This window comes from Ovis aries, chromosome 15, assembly GCF_016772045.2.
Source record: "Ovis aries strain OAR_USU_Benz2616 breed Rambouillet chromosome 15, ARS-UI_Ramb_v3.0, whole genome shotgun sequence".
Taxonomy (NCBI): Eukaryota; Metazoa; Chordata; class Mammalia; order Artiodactyla; family Bovidae; genus Ovis; species Ovis aries.
Window position 1 is genome coordinate 76,381,842 of NC_056068.1, and position 22,966 is coordinate 76,404,807.

The following is a 22,966-nucleotide window of genomic DNA, read 5'->3' on the forward strand; positions in this document are numbered from 1 at the left end:
GGAATCTATGTGGAGTCCTCACATTTTTCCTCTCTAGGTTTTAAAGAAGAAAGTTGCAAAGGACAAAAAGAAGGACTCCAGGGCTGGGTAATCAGTTAGGATGCTATTACTATATTTTCTGCGGATCTTAGGACAGTTGAAAATTCCTCCAAACTATTCAGTAGTGTCAGGCTTTTTTTTAGGCTGCTACTTCCTGGGTGTCAGAGTCTCTATAATCTCACCTCATCTGCTATGTTCAGTAGGTGAACAGGGAGGCCATCTGAGAGGGAGCTGTCAGAACCGCTGGTGCTGTTTCCACAAGGAAAGGAAAAGGGAAAGACCTGTCATTAATTTCCAGGATGTATAACACTGACCAGAATAGCGGCATGGGGTTAGGACACCTGGTCTGCTATTTGCCCGCAATGTGTATTTCAATTACTAAGAAATCAAGACAAGCACATCCATTCATTCATTGAGAACACCTCCAGCATGCCAGGCAGTGCACCAGGAACAGAAAACAAGAGATGACCCGTGTGGCAAAATAAATACTGGCCAGATGGACAAAGCTGCCCTTGGCAGTGATTTTGAGAGGCTGTGGGATTCTTAAGGAGCAGCCCAAGAGAACAGCAGGGGTCTGTGGTTTGTCTGAAAGCAGGGGCTTTTTCCAGTGTGCAATGCCTGTCTAGTCAGTACCAGCTCAGAGCAAGGATGTGATTAGTTACTTTTTAAGAATACGTTGAAAATACAAATAGATACATTTAATAACAAAAGATCTGTAGGTCACAGATTAGGAGCATTACTTTTAACACCCCAGATCCCCCTTGGAAAGCTCTGGATGAACGTCTAGGCTGATCTGAAGCCCCCCGCAAACTGTCGCCTCCCCCTTTCTTCACAGGCTGGGATGAATGAGGACTCAGATAACGCATCCTCTCTCCCTTCCTCATGTCCTCAGTTTCTGGTCCGCGTTCCACTTTCCCCTTTCCTGGGGTGTGGTTGGCGAGAACTGAAAGCTGTGCCTGTGACACGTCCTCCGTATATGAAAAACGTCTTAGGCACAAAACGCAGATCTCCTGGGAGAGGACAGCATCTCCAGCCGCTCTTTTGCTCGGCCCTTTCATCCTGTTCGTGCTCCCCTCCCTCCCATCAGCGCACAGTGAGGAGCCCGGCAGCAAAGCAGCGGGAAGGGAGCTCTCGCTTCTCTCATAATTCCCAGCTCCCTGTTCTCACAAGGCTTTTCCAGTCTGAGCAGCAGCCTTTGAGGCTGCCTGATAATAGCCTCTGAAGTCCCTTTTGGAGATAACACAAAGCGTTAACAAAGGGAATAAAAGCGTGAGATGTGGTACGCCCCAGAAGATGTCTAAAACCACGCATGTGCACACTGAGACACAGCTCACACTGGGCCCGCACACACGCAGCCTGCGGTTCTGTGTGGTGCCGTGAATGGACAGAGCCCCATGGAGGCTGGTGCTGAGGCTGACAGACTGGATTCAATAACTCTTCACTAAGTCCATCAGGGTATCCCTGCTGAGCCTGTCGGGATGCAGTCAGGATGCTTTTGAGTCAGTCCCCACTGGGCCCGATGTGCAGGAGTTGATATGCAGGAGGCGTTTTGTTTTTGAGACTGCAAGTGAAGAGGCCTTGGTGCAGTGGTCCTTGTGAGTTCGGCAGAGGCTTCTGGGAGCGTGGAAGAGGTGACATGATGAGTAGTGCAAGGCCCTCCCTGGCCTGATGGTCTGGTTGTTAAGGTTCCTAGAGAGACTTTTCGGAGGCTGAGTCAGCAGAACTACTTTAGGATCACAAATCAGGGCTCCCTAACCCTTTCCAGAGCCAAGAGGAGGGGCTAACAAGGACCAGGTACTTAATATCTAGTTGTTGAAAGAACAACGTGTGTCCAAGTGTGCCATGATTTTAGTCAATACTTAACATCCGAGGTTCAAAACCAACACAACAAAGCAAGCAAGATGATAATTAAAAAAAACAGAACCTCTCCGGTTTTACTTTGAAATGAAGTTTGTTACCTGGATTCAACGTCAGACAAAGAGATGTCACTCCAGCTTCTTTCTAAATCCATATCTTGTCCAAGTTCCTTGAATTTCTTATGGATTTCCTGTTGTAAGAGCTCTTTAAGCTCTGCCAGACACTGCATGAACTACGGAATTGAAAACAAAAAAGCTATTCTTGATTATTCATTTATTTATTCATATGTTAAATATGCTGAAAGGCACTTTGTTTATTGCTGGGAACATAAGGATGAGTAAACTGTAACCTCTGCTACTAAAGGCATGTTAACAATAAGTTACATGAGCTGTGGGAACAGGCAAAAGTGCTTTTAGGGAAGAATGTCAATAATACTGCTTTAGCCATTCCCTTGGTTATAGTTAATAAACTTCTTGAACAATGCAAAGGTCAGATTTGCTTCATATTTTTGAGTAGCAAAGAAGGAAAAGTTAGAATGGGGTGGTTCAGATTTTGGCCTCTGGCAAATCTGATTTAAGGGGCCCTGTGCTGAGGTAAAATTCTCCTTTAAGTATGTTTTTTATGGTACAGTTGCATCCAGAGTGGTGCATGTCACGTGTTCCCAGGGTGGACATTTCAGAGGGGGCATGAGAGATGAGTTAGGGACCATGAGTCCAGGCTCCCTTTTAAGAAGGTGAACAATAAAGGGAACTAGAAATAAGCTCCCAGAAAAACAAGGCCAAAGGAAGCCTCCGTTTGTGATTTAGGATGGGGGCAGCTTGAGAACATTTGCAGTTGAGGAAGAAGAAAGGAAAAACAAAAACAGACCCAGAAAAGAGAAGAGGTGATTAATAAGGCAAGACCTCAGGGAGACCCCGGAGGCGGGGGCGGCTGGCAAGCGCACCGAGGGCAGAAAGAGTTCTGGAGAAGAGAAAGGATGCTTGGTTTTCTGAGACAGGAGGGAGGGGAGCGAGCACTGGAGCTGCCACAGGGAGGCCCAGGAGCGAGGGAGAGGCGGCTGCAGGGGTGGGGTGCCGCGGCCCCCACTCCCGGGGAAGCACGAGGGCTTACCGTCGGCCGGGAGCGTGCAGACTCAGGTTTCCTTACTGTCTTTGATTATAAAAACTTCAGAAAAATATGAGGAGGAAAATAAAGATCACCTGTCACCCCACTGGGCTGACTTTGGACCCGTGTGACAGTGATCCCAGTGACATCACCACCTGTCTTGAAAGCCCATTTTTACCTTGGTTCGGTCAGGATCACAGAAATCGAGAAGGGTGTCACAGACGTGATAACCCAGGGACTTCAGATCCTCAGTGGTAAAATGAGTGTCTCTTTTCTTGCCTGGGGACCAAAAAAAAAAAATCCATAGGACTTCTTACTAAGTCTTCCTGAGCAAATGCAAATCTAATTTATGAATAATATCTCATTAAAAACACCACCTCTGATTCCAGAATATTATGCCTCTGGACAGGGTCTCTCTCTTAGTCCATTTCAGGAGAATCTTTGACAGTGATCAAGTTTACAATCATGATGCCTGAATTACTGAGGTTTTACTTTGTGATAAACACTAGGCCAAATGCTTTATGCACACTATCTCATCAGGCAGTACCTGTAATTCAAGTACTAATATTATTGCTAGTTAAAGGAAATTCAAAGGGCTTCCCATGTGGCTCAGTGGTAAAGAACCTGCCTGCCAATGCAGAGCCGCAGGAGACGTGGCCTTGATCCCTATGTCAGGAAGATCCCCTGGAGGAGGAAATGGCAACCCACTCTAGTATTCTTGTCTGGAGAATCCCATGGACAAAGGAGCCTGGCGGGCTACAGACTATGCCATCGCAAAGAGTCAGGCACGACTTGAGTGACTGAGCGTGCACGCAAAGGAAACCCAAACTCAGACCTGCTGTATCTCCAGGCCCTGAGCAACCACTGTGCTGCACTGCCCCATCAGTATGATATTTCACACTCATATTTTGGGTTCTCAAATTTAGCATTAAAGCACAGACAAGGAAATCTTCTAGGTCAACTATCTCCCCAACATTCAAAGGGCCTTCACCTTGCCAGTGCTTGGCTTGGCTTCCTCTTGCCATAATGGCCCGTGATGTATGAAAGACAGCTTACCCAGGGTGGATCCGCCAAACGTAGACTCCATGGTATAGCTGTTGAGGATCCCCATCCGCCACATCACCACGCGTCCTGTTCCTTCTTTGCATTTTTGGACTTTAAAGTTACAACTGTGAAAAGAGAACTGAAGAGAAACCCAAACCTTCTGTTAATCATAAACTGGTAAATGTAAGATGTCTAAAATTCACTAATATGGTTTAAAAAAAAAGGAAGTATCTGTTAGTTTCTAACATACGCTCCATAAAATACCAAGGGGGTGTCATAGATATTACAAAGGAAAAAATGAGTTCTGCAGTCTTGTTGGTCGGGGAGATGAAGGTTTAACCCAATTAAACAGGCCTTCTCTGCAGGACCTCTCACTTAATGTGTTACTGCGGACTGTGACTCTCACTAGGGGAGAGAGTAGATTCTGATTTTCATTGCCTGTGAACTCTTCCTTTCCTTTCCCACCTTCCCAGGGACATTCTGGAGGACTAGGGTTCCTTCAACAACTGTTTGGGAATGCTGGCTTACTTTAGTATTCAAGGTACCAGCCAGCCTGAGATTTATTTTCTACCCCTCCCCACCTTGAACCCTTGGATCTAGAACCCTTATCCTCTATCTATGATTTGTGTATCCCTCACCCCTATGACCTCTGCCCAGACTCTCCCACCTCCTAACACTAATGTGGTCCTGGCTTGGAGTTCAATAGCCTCCATCGTATTTCATGATCATCCCCAACTCTTTCCTCATTTGGAATTTGTAAACATATATTGGGTTGGCCAGGGAGTTTGTTCAAGTTTTAGATACTGGGTTCTGGATGCGATTTCATCTGAAGAAAGAAAGAGAGTCCCGGAAAAAATAGAAAATTAAAAAAAGAAAAGAAAGAACGCAGGCAGGGAGGGAATCAGAGCAGAAGGAAGAAAAGCTTCCTTTTCCTTTTTTAACAAATAACACAGATATAAAATATTTGTCCTACTTATATTTTTTCCAGCCACACTGCACAGCTTGTGGGATCTTAGTTCCCTGACCAGGGATTGAACCCAGGTTATAGCAGTGAAAGAGCCAAGTCCTAACCACTGGACCCCCAGGGGATTCCTTTGTCCTATACTTTTGTTTAATTTTTTTCAGGACTAATGGTTTTTAAAGGGCTATTTTTATTCCTATTCTATTTATTTTGGCTGCACCAGGAAGCATGCAGGATCCTAGTTCCTTGATCAGGGATCAAACCCTCGCCCCCTGCAGTGGAAGTTCAACCACAGGACCGCCAGGGAAGTCCCTGTCTTATATCTTTATGTGAGAAAAATCTGCACTATCATTTAAATACGTTTCTAAACCCAATCTAACAACTTCTTTCCAATGCCAGTTGCACTTGACTCTACTTATGATGCTGAAAACCAACTTTTAAATCAGTGCAGATACAACTCACAGAGCTATCATTCAACTGACCACTAAAGACTCTTAAGTTGTTTTTATGAGTTCTCTACTGTCTTACAGTTATTTGTGATCTTGTATTACATAAATGTTTCTGTAGAGGCTCATATAACATAAGCATTTTGTCTTTCAATCCCTTCTTCCAATGCCAGCCACAGGATGGAAGACGGTAGAGAATTCTACCTACTAAGAGTTTGAACTTACACCCAGGGCAAAGCAGCCAACAGCAATTACAAAAAAAAAATCATCTTTATGGAGATATTATTCGCATACCGTACAATTCACACATTTGAAGTACACGATTCAGTGGCTTAAATATATTCACAGAGTTGTGTAACCATTACCACAACCTAAGTTTAGAATATTTTCATTACCCCAAAAAGAAACCCAGGACGCATCATTAGCTGTCACGCCCCCTGCCACCCTCGGCAATCACTCAGCCACCTTCTATCTCTACAGATTTGCCTTTTCTGAATGTTTCCTAGGACAGAATCCTATAACATGTGGGCTTTAGTGTCTGGCTTCTTTCACTTAGCATAATGTGTTCAAGGTTCATCTGAGTCCCAGTGTATGGTGGCTCAGTTCTTTTTACTGCCAAATAACATTCCATTGTGTGGATATACTACAGTTCTATTATCTTTTCATTGGTCGATGAACACAGTGTTATTCTCAAAGCCACATTTTTCTTAAGGCTTGAAGTCCAGCTTTCTGGGATTTACCCAAGATAATGAAGAGCGACAAAGTGGCAAATCAGACACGGCATACAGGAATGGGTGAGTCATCCTTCTCCCTTAGTGGACAGGAATTACCGCTCGTGCTTACCTTGTCTGGTGCGTTTTTGCTTAACATTAAAGGAAAGACTCGCTCATGAAGCCAGAACTGGCGATTGGTGTTATTGCAACCATACACGAAGATGTTATTCTTCCGGCTGTGGCCGTGGAAATCACAATACAAGAGAACCTCCCTTTCTTCAAGAAGTCTATGGGGGGGTGCAAACATAGGACTCAGTGGGTATACAAAGGCATGAGAATAGTCAAGGATCCCTTGGAGTCTCTTCCTTAAGCATGTCTGTTGATACTTTCCCTCCTAAGAAAATTTCAGCCCCTAATGATCTTCAAAGGACCCCCAACCTCATCCCTGATGGAAACGTGTCTCCAGCACTCTTTGCCCTGCCAGCCACGGAAAGCAGAGACGGGTAGGCCTTGTGGAAGGAGAGGAGAAAATCCACTGAAAGAAAGCCCACCCTGCTGCAGACCTGTGGAAAGAGGCAGACAGGCAGAGAGGGGAAAGAACCAAAGACAGCCTTGGTTTCTGACATTCCAGGCTTAGTTCCTCTAAGACTCAGCTCTTGTCTCTGGATGACCAGGACACCTATTCAATCTTCCAAACACAGTCACCTTCTCTGTGATGATGGTAACAATGCCACACCTTTACAACATGCAGGGGACCGTGCTAAGGAGATAACATGGATTAACTCATTTAAGCCTCACAGTAACCACCCAAGGCAGGTATTATTATCCCCACTCTACAGATGAGAAAACTGAGGCTTCTGTGGTCACAGAAGCAGTCAGTAGTAAAACCAGGTCTCAGACCCAGGCCTGCCCAACTCCAGTATACACTCGGAGCCATTCTGCCTATCCGCCCAAAGCTGCTCTCAGCCATTCACACAGATATGGTGAGAAGGTGCGCGAGTCCACACATTCACGTGCGGCAATTTCGGGTCCAGTGAAATGGAGGCTCCTTTAAGGTGGGTGCCGTGATGTCACTAGTCTTCAACTGCTTTTACACTGGCTTAGAAAAGGCAAACTGATTTATTATTCTTTCCTTATAAGAGGATAACAAGGAATTCAGGCTCTACAACCAGAGAACTAGCTATACGACCTTGGGCAAGTCTCTTAACTTCTCTGGGCCTTAATTTCCCCATCCTATATAAAATGGGGACATCGACTGTGCCCACCTCACAGGGCGAATGTGAGACTCAATGGGGCATGTGGGAAGCACGGAGAATACTGCCTGTTGTCCACAAGAACTGAAGAATAGTTAGGTAGTATTATTATTATTACACAAGTCTTATCACGAAGACCTATGAACTCCCTGACTTTCGACTTTTCACATTCAATCATTTCACTTATAAGTAAAACACCTCTAGTGAAATACTGCATATTTAGTTTCAATCCAGAGATAAGACATGATTTAAAATTGTGAAAACTAACAAACCCACATGGCTGCAAAGAGAACATTAGACTGTCCCCAAAACCGTTCCTGACGCCTATGCCATTGGGAAAGAGCTCACACATCAGACTGAGCTGATAGTGTTAAGACCAACGGACAGAAGCCTCACCTCTTGATCATATTCCTGGTGTGCCAAATGCAGGGGAAAGACTCCTTCAGAATGGTCTTATAATGCCGGTTCAAGTCCCTTCCAGCCAGCGAACAACGATAATTCCCCACGATCACTCCGTCTGGATTTAACATGGGGACCACTTTGAAGATAAAGATATCTCTGAGGAGCTGAGCATCTGGGGAGTTGCTTAGGATGAAGTCCAAAAAGCCTTTCATAATCCAGGAGCCATTACTTTCTCCGGGGTGCACGCGGGCAGTCAAGACCACAGCTTTCTTCACAGCTGCCTCTTGAGGGGTCCGGGCTGGGTTGGTGATGGTGAGCAGGTAGACGGTGTTTCCTGCTAGGCTCCTACATAAAGTCTGGAGTTTGCAGAACTGAGATTTGACGGGGCTGTTTGCCACCGACAGGAGGAAGCGTTGCAAGTCAGTGTACGTGTATGGGTAGAAGTGTGCAAAGAAGCAAGTGTCCCGGTCGTATGGAAACTGAACGGTCCATGTGAGACAGTGAAAGGGCTGCTGTCCGTCATTCGTGTTGTTCCTGTAGTACTTGATTTCATTTCCTTCTCTCCTCCAGCCAATGCTGTGTGTGCTGGCATCCAGCTGGGAGTACATGAGCGGCTTCATCCCTACAGTATAGAGGCTCTTAGGTTTTAGCAAGTTGACGATGGTGAAGCGATAGGTGACATCTTTTCTGGTGTTCTGAACTCGAAAATAAAACCACTGAGTGTGCTTATTTGTGTAGAGGTCAGTTCGCAAGGTGAGTTCATACTCAAAGGTGTTTCTGTAACAGAGAACACAGAAGGATATCTCTGTAACTCCACTCGCCCCTCAAAAAAGAAACACTGTTTTCTCCTGCTAGAAACAGATCTTACTACAACAGAAAAGCCTACTATATCAAACATTTACTTTCTATTTTCCCTAGTTTTCCAATCCATGTATCAGGCCAGCAGGAACTTGGGGAAAGAAAACTTATTCAGAGTGGGACAGGAAGAACCTCAAAACTGACACTGCCGCGCAGCATGGTGGGGAGCGCCGTGAGCTCCTTGGTATCTTTCAAGAGTATCCAACAGCAGTTTCTAACCACTTCAGCACCTCTCTCTGAAATACACTAAATAGTCCAGAGCCAGTGCTGGATGTGAGCCACATTCTGGATATCATCTCTGTAGAAGAGAGCTGTAAGCCCTCTGCGCTATCTTTACATCTGATCCTCACTTATTTGAAGATGAGGGGACATTTCTGGAAAGCATTCACCTTGTTGAACTTGCAGAAGACAGAATACAAATGCCAGAAATCATGGAAAGATGCTCATCCACAAGCATAACTCATGAAGCATGGACTAACCAGGATGTCCCTTCCGCCTCCATCTCACCGGCATTCCAGAGCTGGGAAACAGGCACTCTCACACACGGCTGATGGGGACTGAAGTCATGTCGGGAGGACAACTGGACAAAAACCAGCATTACTGAAGTGATCAAACCCTGACCCGACAATTTTCTGTCTAGGATTTGTCTCATAACACCACCATACTTAAAAATACGAATGCTTAAAGGGTATTCATTCATTAAGCCAAACATTGTAAACATCTGCATTTCCCATTACTTGGGGAAAAAGGTGAAAAAGATATAGAGTATCCATATGATAGGACAACATGAGCTATTAAAAATAAGGAGATGCATCTGTGGTACGGCCATAAGAAAACATCTAAAATTTATTAAGTGGAAAAAAGCAACATGCAAAACAGTATGTACTAAAAAAAAAAACCCAGTATGTGTACTATTTTTTAAAAACATGCAATCTGTATATATTACCTCTATCCAGAGAGAAAAAAGTTAATGCATATACACAAAAATTAATACACATAAACAGTTGCTGCATCTGGGAGGTATGATTATAGGACTTCAACTTTTTATGTTGGGTATTAAGGAGCTTCCTTGGTGGTTCAGCAGTAACATGAGAGATGTGGGTTTGATCCCTGGGTTGGGAAGATCCCTGAAGAAGGAAATGGCAACCCACTTCAGTCTCCTTGACTGGAGAATCCCATCGACAGAGGAGCCTGGCGGGCTAGCAACTAAACAACAACATTTTTTATTAAGATTGTAAAAGTTAATGAACAGGAACCCTAATTAAATAGAATTGGGAGACCAGAAGGGGGAGCTCTCAAGCCCTGCAACGATAGTGGAGCCCAACAGGAAGAACTCTTTCCTTCCTGGTAAGGATGCCGCCAATGAAAAGCTTGGAACCTTTTGTTTACTAAAGCCTCCCATCTTCCTCCCCTCTCAGTTAAAGTGTTCTCCCTCCCTTGCATTACAGGACTTCCGAGGCTCCCTGTGTCTGCAGACCCTGAACTGCAATTCTGTCGATCTTGAGAAAGGGCATGTTTGCTGGAGAAATATCTAACAGTGTATTTCAGGTCCATAAAGCAAATTTCAAATGTGCACTAATTTCTTTTAGAAGCAGAAAAAACAGTTTGGATAATTTTTTTTTCCCCTGGAGGAAAATATGAGTCACAATTATTTCATTCTTCTTCATTGTCCTCACAATCATCTCTCATCACTTTTCTCTTTTACAAAAACACTCCTGACTCCTTAACATGATTCCTGAAGACACTTCTCAGTCATTTCAGTCATCATCCCTTTGGGAAATTCCTCTCTGTTACTCACACTCTGACAGCTTTCTGCAGGTTCCCACTCTCAAACCTTGATTCAAACAGCAGAGTGTTATCTTCTGGTCCTTGTAAGGAGACAGAAAGTTCCTTGATAATTCCCCGTTTGCCTCCCACTCTGGAACTGGTAAAATAGCAAACTTCAGTGGGCACTGTGGATGAGATAGATATATTTAGTCCAAGTTCCACTCAGAATCCATTTATCTAGTATATGTTTATTAAGCCCCTCTGTGTTCAGCACTATTCTAGTTTAACAACAAGGGGTATTTAAATAAGAAATTTCTATATTCTCAGTAGTCAATGGCTTGGCAAGTGAAGCAAGTAATTATTTAACATTCACTGACTTCATATAATCTTACATCACTTATATGGATAATTTCACTTTGCAATTATTTTTTACTATACTTGCATTATGTTGTCAGATGTTAGCAATATCTACCAATCAACAAATGGCTGACATCAACAAAGATCCTGACCACGGGGCAGGATAGATACATGCATTAAACAAATAGAAACATGTACAGGGCCTGCCTTTGTAAGTAGGTACTTCATTAGTAGACAGATTCACATTATGACTTTTGCTTCTATATGCAACCTTGTCACTGTGGAGACTTAGAGAGTAAGTAATTTGGATAAATGAAAGCAAAGGAGAAAGTGAGTGTGAAATGGGAGGAAGTAAAAGCAGAGAAAGCAGCAAGAGTAGGTATAATGCATTTAAGAGCTGGAATCCCATGTTGTTCAGTCTTTTCAAGGAACCATAATCAATGTACAGACCAGGAACCTTCAACATTTTCTCGAGTCTCTTAGGTAACGTTAAAAATGATCCAATTCATAGCCCACAGTAACATATCTCAGAAACCAAACTTCTTTCTTATTTAACCCACAGCATTCTTATAGCATGTGGTTGCTCTAGGACTCCTAACTTAACAAACTCCCAGATTCTCAGTTTTCGTTTTCTTCATTCCTCCAGGAGGGTGGGCTTAACTCCACTTGATGAATCCAAAGGCAAGATCAAGACAGCTGCCACAAATGTGTATTAAGAGGACAATTCACAAAAGCTGTCGTATCAGGAAAACGAGCTCTCAGCCCCAGGGTTTCTCCCTCTGTAGAAATATGTCTGGATAGAACCGATGAGGCAGTGGGGATTCATGGTCATCTGGTTTACTGAAAATGACCATAAGGTCACCGACAGGTAAAACAGGCTTATGATACCAAGAATTTCTTGAGGTCCTAGGAGCGATACATCCCCTCAAGTCAACTGACTTACAATCTCAGATTTTATTAAAAAAATTTTTTTTATGTGGACCATTTTTAAAGTCCTTATTGAATTTGTTACAATATTTTTTTCTGTTTTCTGTTTTGGCTATGAAGCACATAAGAGCTTAGCTCCCCAGCCATAGATTGAAACTGCATACCCTACGTTGAAAGGAAAGTCTCAATCCTGGACTGCCTGGGAAGCCCCCTGATCTTAGCTTTTAAAGTCTTCCAAACTCCTCCTCAGACATTCCGTAAGGTGGAGCTAGGTAGTTGCTTCATCTTTTCTACCTCACTGAATACAGCAAGTTTTGCCGAAACAGTGAGATGAGAGTCCAAAACCAAGGCAACTGGGAGTAGAGTGGGTATAACCACATCTCAGATGGACCCTCTCTGCTAAAATCCGCTCCTTTTGTTTTTCTCGTGGTAGGAATGTAAACTCCCTGCAGCTTCCTCTTTCCCATCTCTTGCTGTTTCTTAACCTTCCCCCTCATGATTTTATTAACATACATTCCATTTCTACCAATTACACTTGGTACATATTCCTCCTCTAACAGAACTGACTTCTCTGGCCATCTCTATCTATTGATTCACAGCTTTTTAGCAGGACCTCTCCCTTCTGCCTTCAGGGCTGCTGTCACCGTCTGCTTCACATCCTCCGCAGCCCTTGTTACTGTCTCTGCTGTTGTTATGGCTGTTTCAGTGCGTTTGAAGTTGATTCTTCCTTTCCATAAGCATCCTTTTATCAACAAATATCCGATATCAATAAAGGATATCGAACAGAGGAACTTCTCGGGTTCCAGTTTTCAGAATGCTATCATGAAAGGCTGGATTTTATCAGATGTTTTTGCTGCACTGACTGAGATGACTGTGTAGTTTTTTTTCCTTTTTGTTCTATTAATGTGCTTGTCACAGCAGCTTCCTTATGCTGAACCACCCTTGGCTTCCTGTAACAAGTCTCCCCTGGTGACAGTGTACAATCCTTTCAATATGCTGCTGAATTTGGTTTGCTGGTATTTGGTTGAGGATTTTTGCATTTATATTCATGAGGAATACTAATCTATAGTTTTCTTGTGATGCCTTTGTCTGGCTTTGAATACTGGCTTCAAAAGAAGAGGTAGGAAGTGTTTCCTCTTCTTCTGGTTTCAAAGTTTTTGAAGAATTAGGGCTATTTCATCTTTAGATGTTCGGTACAATCCAAATAAATCCTGTTAAGCCATCTGCACCAGGAATTTCTTCCCAGGAAGATTGTCAATTACTAATTCAATTTCTTTGTTATAATCTATTCAGACTTTTTATTTCTTCCTGAGTCAGTTTTGATAGTATGTGTTTTTTCCAGCAACTTTTCCTGGTAATAGCATTACCTTTTAATTGTTTTGATTTCTGTAGAGTTGATGGCTGTGTCCCCTTTCACTCCTAATTTTGATCATTTGTGTTCTCTCCTCTCCTGTTTCTTTGGTTGGTTTGGCTAACGTTTTGTCAGTTTTGTTGATGTTTCCAAAGAACCAGCCCTTGGCTTGGTTTCCTATATCACTTTCCCATTTCACTGAATTCAATTTTTCTTTTATTTCCTTCCTTTTGCCCACTTAAAAAAATTATTCGTTTACTTCTGGCTGTGCTGGACCTTTGTTGCTACACACAGGCCTTCTCCAGTTGCGGTCACCAGGGGCTGCTCTTCACTGCGGTGCGTGCTTCTCACTGCAGGGGTTGCTCTCATTGCGGTGCCTGGGCTCGAGACCACAGGCTCAGCAGTCGCGGCTCACAGGCTTAGTTATCCTGTGGCATGTGGGATCTTCCTGGACCGTTAAACCCATGTCCCCTGCATTGGTAGGCAGACTCTTAACCACCGGATCACCAGGGAAGTCCCTTTGCTCACTTTGGACGTAGTTTGCTCTTATTTTTCTGATTTATTATGGTGGAGGTTTAGGTAATTGATTTGAAATCTTTCTTCCTTTTAAATACAGGCATTTAAAGTCATAAAGTGACCTTGCAGTGCTTTAGCTACATCTCATAAATTCTGATATGTGGTTTTATTTTCAATCAGTTCAAAAGATTTTTGAACGCTTATGTTTTCTTTAGCCTGTGGGTTACTTAAGAGAAATGTGCTACTCAATTTGTGAATATTTGTATATTTCCCAGATTTCATTTTGCTATTGATTTCTAATTTAATTTTGCTGTGGTCAGAGAATATATTTTGTATGACTTCAATCCTTTTCAACATATTAAGACTTGCTTTATAACCTTATACATGGTATATCCTGAGGAATTTACCATGTACCCTTGAAAAGAATATGTATTTTGTTCTTGGGTACACTGTCCAGCACATTTTTATAAAAGACATGAATTATACCAACAGGATGGCTGCAAATTAATGCAGGCAACTACAGCATAAATGCCAGGCATACACACATACTACAAAGCACTCACTGCAGCAAAGCAGGCGGAGAAAAGACGAGCAACTCCCAAAGAGCCAACGTCTGGCTTTCAGGAAGAACAAGGAGGAAGAAGATATGAAAGGGACTCAGAACTATTAAGAAAAGGTACTATCATTTTTTAAAAGGGATTAAATCTTTAAAACTGATCAGTTATGAATTTCAGGGCTATCACTCAGTTTACCACTAAACTATGGATTTTTAAAAATAATTTTTATAATTAAAAATATGTTTATTGTAATTTGTTCATGATCAATTACTCACTGTTTGGTGTGATAACAATACCTGAATCTAACTGATAGACAATTGTGCCTTTTTCTTCTCCTACAATTTCTGGTATCTTTTCATTTCCTGTGGGTTGATAGAAATATTCTGGTTGAGGTGGAACCCACTCTGAAAGAAGACATTGAAAAAGTACAAAATAAGAAATAATATAAAAGGTACTTTATTAGGACTGATATAAAATAATAATGATGGTTATTCAAATGGCTAGTGTGGTTGAATCAAATCAAATTCCAATCCTAAGTTTCCAGTGTGTTTGTAAATTAATTATATCTTGCTTCTTTCTATAAAGACTATAGAGAAATTTTTAACAAAAAGCATACACAACAGAAGCCTAAGACTTAAAAATAAGCCAGAAAGTTGGTGCAACAACACCACAAAATGTGTCACCGAGCTTCCAAGTCAGGACACTACGACCAGCTACATTTTTCTTATTGCTATAAAGGAGCAAGTATACCAGTTTCTTCAGAGGAAACACGGTTTTTTCATTAACACTCAGTTCTGAAAGATTTCTCATATGGGACTTGGCTGACTTCCTACCATTTTAAGTACAGGAGCCACTGATGAAAGCCAAGGGCGTAAGAAAACTCAACTTAAATTCAACAATACCTAAAAGAATTACACACCATGATCAAGTGGGATTTATTCCAGGGTTGCAAGGATGGTTCAACATTCACAACTCAGCCAATGTGATACATGACAGTAACAAAACGAAGGATAAAAATCATATGACTATTTCAACACATGAAGAAAAAGCATCTGAACAAAATCCAACATCCTTTATGACAAAAAGGCTGAAAGCTTTCCCTTTAAGATCAAGAGCACAACAAGTATGCCTACTCTGACCACTTTATTCAACATAGTACTGGAACTCCTAGCCAGAGCAATCAGGCCAGAAAAAGAAATAAAAGCTCTTTAGATTGCAAAGAAAGAAGTAAAACTACCACTGACACATATTATATATAGAAAACCCTAAACACTCCATCAGAAAACTGTTAGAACTAGTAACAAATTCAGAAAAGTTCTTAGAACTAATGACAAATTTTGTATTTTGCAAAATACAAAATCAATACACAAAATTCTGTTGCATTTCTATAAACGAATAATGAAAGAAAAATTAAGACAACATTCTCATTTACAACTGCATCAAAAAGAGTAAAATACCTATGAATAATTTTAAACATTAGTGTAAATTTTGACTTTGGGGAGTGTGTGTCAGTTCCCCAGAGCTTAAACATTCTCAAGTGAGCTAACAGATAGTGAATCCGTCCTGCCTTGGACTTTAGTATGCATAGAACCTGAAGCTATCGTACAGACTATCAGAACAGCAAGGCCATGACACGTAAGTCACATTACCAATATGATGAATGCACTCCTTGATGACCTCACATTCTATTGGCCACCTTGGAGCCTGTAGCAGGGTGCTGTCAGAGAAAAAAGCAAAGAGGTCTCGGGGTTCTCTGAGACGCGGGTTTACTTCGCCAGTGTCATCATAAAGAAGCTGTCTGCTCTTAACAAACGGCGAACTCAGCATAAGAGAATCTGCCAAAGGGAAAGGTAAGGAGTGAGCAGTTTCCTTTTCCTTTTAAGGAACTTCACTGCTCAACTGTAACAATTAAGGAATTTTAAGCACTGTATTAAAATATTATCACATAAAAATAAAAATTAAAAAAAATAAAATAAAATATTATCACAGATATGTAATCCTATGACATCTTTCTCCTTCAGAGAGATTTAGTCCAGGCTGACAACATCGACATTATAAAACGTTAAGCTAAAATTCCCTTGTAGCTCAGTCGGTAAAGAATCTGTTTGCATTGCAGGAGACCCAGGTTTGATCCCTGGGTTGGGAAGATCTCCTGGAGGAGGAAATGGCAACCCACTCCAGTACCCTTGCCTGGAAAATCGCATGGACAGAGGAGCCTGGTGGGCTGCAGTCCACGGGGTCACAAAGAGTCAGGCACAACTGAGCGACCAACAGCTTCTAACACTTAAGCTAAACTTCTGCTCTAATCTATAAAGTACTTACATGTACAGCTTTAGAGTAAGTCAGAAGAAACTGTTTTGTTTTTTAAATCAAAGTTAATGGGTTGAAGACATTTCAATAGTGGGTTAGAAATAAAAGTTACTTAATGTATATTATTTTTGTCTAGAGAGAGGCAAAAAAAAAACCAAAAAAAAACCCACACAACTTTCAATTAGACCACCAGCATTTTAGAAAAAAGGGACATAAAACTTTATTAACTACAATGTAACAATCTACAAATTAAAGTTCAAGTTTTTGCTATAACCATTCAAAGGACAGAGAGAGACTTACAAGACAGACAGGATGGAGAGAGTAGAGGCAGAGAAGTGAGAATGGGTAGAAGAAAGAGAAGAGCTCTTAGGAAATAAGAGGAAAAAGGGAGGAAAAGAAAGGTTTCAAGGAGAAAGGGCAGGGGAAAGAAATGGGAGGAAGAATGAAGAGAAAGGGCAGGAGGAAGGAAATGCTCAAGGGTGGCACCTCCCAGCGCTGGTGGGGAGCAGGGAGCAGACACATTCCCACAAAGGAGTTTGCATTTTCTGGCCTGGAAGGACACAATACCTCTGCTCAGAGCTCCGGTCTGTCTGCACCCAGTGGAAGGTAGACAGCTAGGCCCTAGAAAGAGGAAGAGGCCTGGTTTGTCCTGTGGATCTTTCTTTCCTCTGTCCTTTTCCCCCTATCCCTTTCCATCCCCCCACCTTTGGGTCCCTGAATTTCTATGTCTGAACATTTCCCCCACTGTTTAATGGGGGCAGTAGGGGGAGGCAACAAACATTTGAAAAGATGGTAAAGCTACTCAATCTCACTCAAAGAAATGTAAATCAAAACGACATGAAGATATCAGTTTTTTAGCTAACAGAGAGGAAAAACACTGACCTGTTTACACTCAGCCTGATGAGGGTGTAAGTAAGCAACTACCCTCAGAACCTGAGGACAAAAAGGCAAATCTGCGGAATCTTTCTGGAAAGCAAATTTGGCAGTGTCCGGCAAGACTCAGAGCATACCAACCCTTGATTCAGCAGCCCCACTGCTAGGAATTATCATATAGATCTTCTTACAAAGGCTCATCAGCGCACACGTGTAGAGATGCTCCCTGCAGTGATGCTCAAATTGTGAAAATGTACAACCAACCAAAGCAGCCATCAAAAGGGAAGTTAAAATAACCATGACATATTAACGAGATGGAAGACTCATTAATGGGTATTAATTAATAGGTTGCTGCTGCTGCTAAGTTGCTTCAGTCGTGTCTGACTCTGTGCGACCCCATAGACGGCAGCCCACAGGTGCTCTTAAAAAGAATGAGGTAGATATTTTTTGTGCTCATAGGGAAAGCGTCTATTATTAAACAAAAAAAGCCAATGTAAAGAGGATTGTGTACAGGATCCTCGATGAGCAATCAGAAAGAAAAAATATACAGATACTTGAGGGTATAATTTTTTTCCTGAAAAAAATGATTACAGTAGTGGCTATATGAAGGGTGGGGCTGGGAGAGCTCTTAATTTCCTTTTGTGTTTTTTCTACCATTTGAATTTTCTAACCTTATATGTATATTTTCTTTCTTTCTCTCTTCCCCCGTCCTTTCTTTCTCTTTCCTTTCTTCCCTTCTTTTTCCCTTTTTGAAACAAGTAATTGTAACTAATTCCTTTTTTACTTCCTTTGTACTTTTCTGGTTTAAAAAACAACACAATAAATGCTTTGCTACAAAGATAAAGAAAAATATCTTCTTCACTCCAATGACCAAAATGGGAGGGGGGGGTGTTGGGGGGTGGGAAGGTGTCAGGTTACCAACTATAGTCCAACTAAAATTGGTTTGCATTGTTGTGTTACTTCTGTAGCTGACTTCGCATTTTATGGGTTTTTTACTATATGAAGACAGGCAACTTAATGTTATTTCAACCATCAGAAACTGGGACAGGAGGGGACTGAAGGTGGGGGGTCGGCTGGCTCCTGCGCCACCCCACCCTGACAGTCTTCTTTGCTCAACCTTGGCCTTTCCACTCCCTGCCAGGAGCTCCGGGACACAGAATGGAAGAGCCTTCTGAGCTCGAGGATGAGCAAAAATGTAAGACACATATTTGAACATGAAAATGGAGCTGCTACATCGAAGGTTAAGTACCGTCACCTTTCCCTCCTGTTGCCAAACTGCCATCCTAAAATAGTCCGTCTAGGGCTCCTCTGGTGGCTCAGCCGCAAAGGGTCTGCCTGGCGAGGCAGGAGACTCGGCTTCCGTCCCTGATCTGGGAAGATCCCACACGCTGCAGAACGAGCACGCCTGTGCGCCACAACTATTGAGCCAGGGCTCTAGAGCCCGAGAGCCACAGCAACGTAAGCCCTCGCGCCCTAGAGCCCACGCTCCGAAACAAGAGAAACCCCCACAACGAGAAGCCCCCGCTTGCCGCAACTCGAGCAAAGCCCGCGCAGCAGCGAAGATCCAGCACAGTCAAAACATTAATAATAATAAATAAACAATTTTAAGTCTTTCTACTCACACTCCTAACAGCAGCGTGGGAGGGTGTTCTACCATCTCCCGACCTCTACTAGGTATAATCATAAAAATATTTCTGCCCACGTCTCATAATTTACAAAATGGTACTTTGACATACTGATTTGTATCTTGAGTTACGGGTGAAATTGAGCATCTTTTCAAAAAGCTTCCTGACTGTGTTTGCTTTTCTATGAACTCCTTGCTCATGTCCTTTGTCCATCTTTTCTTTTCGGTCACCGTTTACGTATTGATTCGTAAGAGTTATTTTGTTAAGGAAATTAATCCTTGGACATGCCTGTGTGCTTCGTCGTGTCCAACTCTGCAACCCCAGGAATGTAGCCCACCAGACTCCTGCGTCCACGGGATTTCCCAGGCAAGAATACTGCAGTGGGCTGCCACTTCCTCCTCTAGGAGATCTGATCCAGGGATCGAACCCGCATCTCCTGAGTCTCCTGCACCGCACTGCGCCACCAGGGGAGCCCACATTGCATGTTGCATTGACTGTGTCTGCTTTTCTACGAACTCCTTGCTCAAGCTCTTTGTCCATTTTACTCTTTGGTCATCTTTTGCTTATTGATTTGTATGTTACTTTGTTAAGGAAATTAATCCTTTGACATATTTCTCACAAAAATTTTTTTGTTATTTTTCTTTACTAATGGCACTTTTTTCTAAACGTAAAGTTTTGCTGTAAAAATTATCAGTGTTACATTTTATAGCTTTTGGGTCTTGTATCATTCAAAAGATTTTTAACCAGAAAAGGGATACAATCAGATTTGCACATAAAAAGAAAAAAATAAAATAAAACACTGCTGTGTGGAAAGCGGATTGGAAGGGGGCATCATGGAACCAGAAACCAATAATGAGGCTGTTTCAACAGGGAGATGATGGCAGCTGGGGGAGGGGAGGGGGCATGGGAGGAAGGTCGTGCAGTAAAGGGACGTGAATTGATGTTTGTATTGAGGCAGAAATTCAACTGCCTTCCTACCCTTGGATTCTAGAAAAAACCTGTGGAATCCCTGTAAAAAAGTGGTTTTTGCTTAAGTTAGCTTGGATTGGTTTCCACCACTCCCACGCAAAGAGCCTTAACAAATATATCCATCAAAACTGCATGAAAAAAAATCGACGTGTTACTCTTGACCAAAGAGTTTCAACAAATTTTCCAACAATTTGGAGAAAGACCATGCAGAACGCATGGTACTTTAAACCTACAATCCAAAGCAGATCTACAGAATATGTTTTTGTTTTGTTATTTTTCATTGAAAAATTTTCTTTTTTTTTTAAAGACAGAACATTTCTGAATGATGCCAGAAACAGTGTCCAAGGCTGTTCCCCAGGCTTCTCCCACGTTAGGCCATGTTCTCCTCAACGCCGGGAGCAGTTGCTCAAGGCACTAAGGGTTCTAGGGACATATGACACTGATTACTACTCACATAGACGCTTCTCCTTTTGCAAGCGGTCCGGTATCAAATCCTCTCTTTTTCCAAAAGAGCCACTCAACAGGTATCGAGGATTATTCTTCCAAACATGCTGGTGCGTAGCAGAATTTGGTAAACTGCTTCTCTGAGCTGAGAACAGGCAGTTTAGTGAAAGATGTTGAAGGCTAGTTCATCACATCCAACACTGAGGTCAACACCCAAACAATTACAACTAGCAAACTGCCTTGCAGTCACCACCTGCCACACCACAGGCCTTTACAACCAACATAACCCATTTTCCAAAGAGCTTTCACGTTCCAATTTATGTGAACAATTTAAACATAATTTTCTCCGTTTCACGTTGAGAAGACTTGAGAGGCATATGGTAATGTAGAAAGGAAGGGCTGGGTTGGCAGAAAAAAAATCAGCAGTTATATAACCAAGTCAGGGTAAGTACTCAAGAGTGGGAGTAGAGCACTCAGAGTGAGAGATGCTTTGTCCTGAGGGCTCTGCTGAATCTGGCAAACTGGGAATTCAGTTTTCAACAAGTGAGTGATCACTTACAAAATGAAACAGTTAATAAGAAAGTTTAACAAGATAGAAATAAAATCAATACGAAAACTTAAATTTTATTTCTAAATACCAAGAACAAAGTTAGAACATCAAAATTTTAAGATACCACTTATACAAGCATATAAATAAGCAGTTCCCTGAAAACAATTTATAAATCTTATTGGAAGACATTAAGGAGGACTGAAGTAAATTAGAGAATTAGAAAATACTATTAATAGGTTGGAGAATGTAGTATTGGAAAATTCTCATTTCTTGTCAAGTATGATCTATAGATTAAATGCAATCCCATTTTTTTTTTAAGCATCACATGCCAATTCTAAAATTATATAAAAAGGTAAGGTTAGCCAAGACACTTCTGAACACGACAATATGGGAGGATATTTCTTTCCAGATATCAAGACTATTTTAATGCCATGTCATGTCATTAAGAAAGGGTGGTGCTGGTTCAAGGACAGACAGACAGACCTCTGTATAAACGGACAGAAGTGACAGAGCATAGCAGTGAGGAAAGGAAGTACTTCTCATTAATGCTGCTCAAAAAATTCATCATTAGTTTATCCAAGCACAACTCTCTCAGTTGATCCAACAACTTAACTTCAATGACCCAGGAAAGGTGATGCTGATGCTGGGTCAGAATGAGATATTACCTTTATAGTAGCCATAGTACTGGAGGTGATAGTACATAAAGTCTTCATAGGGATCAGGAAGAGTCTGTGAAAGGACAGACCATCTCAATCAGGAAAACGTTTTCATAATAATCATTACTACAACAACCTGTTAAAAGAGTAATACTGACTTTTAACAAAGGCACACAAGCATGGTCGCAGAGGACGCCATACCTGAGAACTTCTAAAAACAAACCATGTGAAAGACATTTGTGCAAATGATTCTATCTTTCTGATCAAGATCTCTAGCCAGAAAAAGGTGCCACCGGAATACAGTACTGGGTTTCTGGAGAGGGGTGGGTACCGACCTCCTGCTTTAGCTCTGTTTCCAATGCTGGGAACATGTTACTTCTGCATGCTATGCTGAAGACCAGTCAGTGACATCCGCATCCAGCAACAGCCCCTGCCCAATTTCCAAAAGGGCGGTTTATTACATAGGAGGAGCTAAAATAAACCAGAGCAGGACAACTGAAGTCACCTGCCGACATTCACTCCCGTCCCCTCCCTCCGCTCCGCAGCTCCCACGCGGCACCGCTCCCTCTAAACCAGGGCCCGCCATGAGGCCCGGGTGGGCACCTGAGGAATCTGGGAGGGCGGCTAGTCTTCCGACCTCCTCCTCCCGAGGCGCCAGGACCCCTGCCGGCTCCATGCTTTCTTCTCCGGGTTGAGGGGGGATGCCCACCACCAGGACGCCGCTGGACAGTGAAAGAAAAGGGGAGGGGAGTCCGGCGGAGTCGTCTCGAGGCGGGTGGGAAAAGAAAGTTGAGAGGCTCCGAAAACGGAATTCAGGGGTTCTGGGTTTCCCGGTCAGGGGAAAGTGGCGGAGGGCGGTTTCCCAGAGAGTCGAGGGATGGGGTGTAGAGATTTCCTGGGAGGCCAGAGGGAAGGGTGCTATCGCCTTGGCTCCCCGGACTGTCCGGGGCAGCAGGGGTTGGGCGCGGAGCCGGCCGTGACAGAGGAGCGTGAGTGAGGCGGGGGGGTCACCACCCGCAGGCATAGGCCCCGCCGCGTACCGGCCGAGGTCGCGCTCGCTGAGCTCTCGCCAAGCCACAGCTTTCGGCTGGGGCGCCGGTAGCCTAGCAACCGCGAGCCGGAAGCGGGAAGGCGGGGCGGCTTGAAGCTTCCGGGAGCGAGGCCCCACCTCCGAGGGGGAGCGGGGAACTAGGGGAAAGTGGACGACTGATGTACCAAGGCTTTGTTGTTACTCTTTTCATTACAGTATTGCAGCCCGGATTCCGGGGATTAGAAATTGCATTGATGGGGGCTTCCTTGCCGGTCCTGGGAAGGAAATGGCAACCCATTCCAGCATTCTTGCCTATAGAAATCCATGGACAGAGGCTGGCAGGCTGCAGTCCACGGG

At 43.0% G+C, this 22,966-nt stretch overlaps 1 protein-coding gene across 11 annotated transcripts in view; it reads right to left on the reverse strand.

Moving 5' to 3' along the window:
• Positions 1 to 22,657, reverse strand: part of AGBL2 (AGBL carboxypeptidase 2) — a 32,143-nt gene extending 9,486 nt beyond the window's left edge. For 3 of the 11 annotated variants that reach the window (XR_009596675.1, XM_060400101.1, XM_027979772.3), the window contains exons 1-14: positions 22,183 to 22,657; positions 21,915 to 22,050; positions 21,589 to 21,652; positions 20,384 to 20,518; positions 17,030 to 17,083; positions 15,802 to 15,987; positions 14,449 to 14,556; positions 10,476 to 10,629; positions 7,814 to 8,596; positions 6,295 to 6,451; positions 4,057 to 4,183; positions 3,179 to 3,279; positions 1,998 to 2,128; positions 222 to 288 (exon numbers count right to left, since the gene is read on the reverse strand). Coding sequence is in view for 10 of the 11 variants with exons in the window: in XM_060400101.1 (XP_060256084.1) it covers positions 222 to 288; positions 1,998 to 2,128; positions 3,179 to 3,279; positions 4,057 to 4,183; positions 6,295 to 6,451; positions 7,814 to 8,596; positions 10,476 to 10,629; positions 14,449 to 14,556; positions 15,802 to 15,987; positions 17,030 to 17,083; positions 20,384 to 20,518; positions 21,589 to 21,652; positions 21,915 to 21,950 (2,103 nt within the window). In the remaining variant the exon portion in view is untranslated. The remainder of the gene's footprint in view (positions 1 to 221; positions 289 to 1,997; positions 2,129 to 3,178; positions 3,280 to 4,056; positions 4,184 to 6,294; positions 6,452 to 7,813; positions 8,597 to 10,475; positions 10,630 to 14,448; positions 14,557 to 15,801; positions 15,988 to 17,029; positions 17,084 to 20,383; positions 20,519 to 21,588; positions 21,653 to 21,914; positions 22,051 to 22,182) is intronic. The other 8 variants (XM_060400102.1, XM_012096410.5, XM_060400103.1 and 5 more) reach the window with 6 other exon arrangements.
• Positions 22,658 to 22,966: the final 309 nt, after the last annotated feature.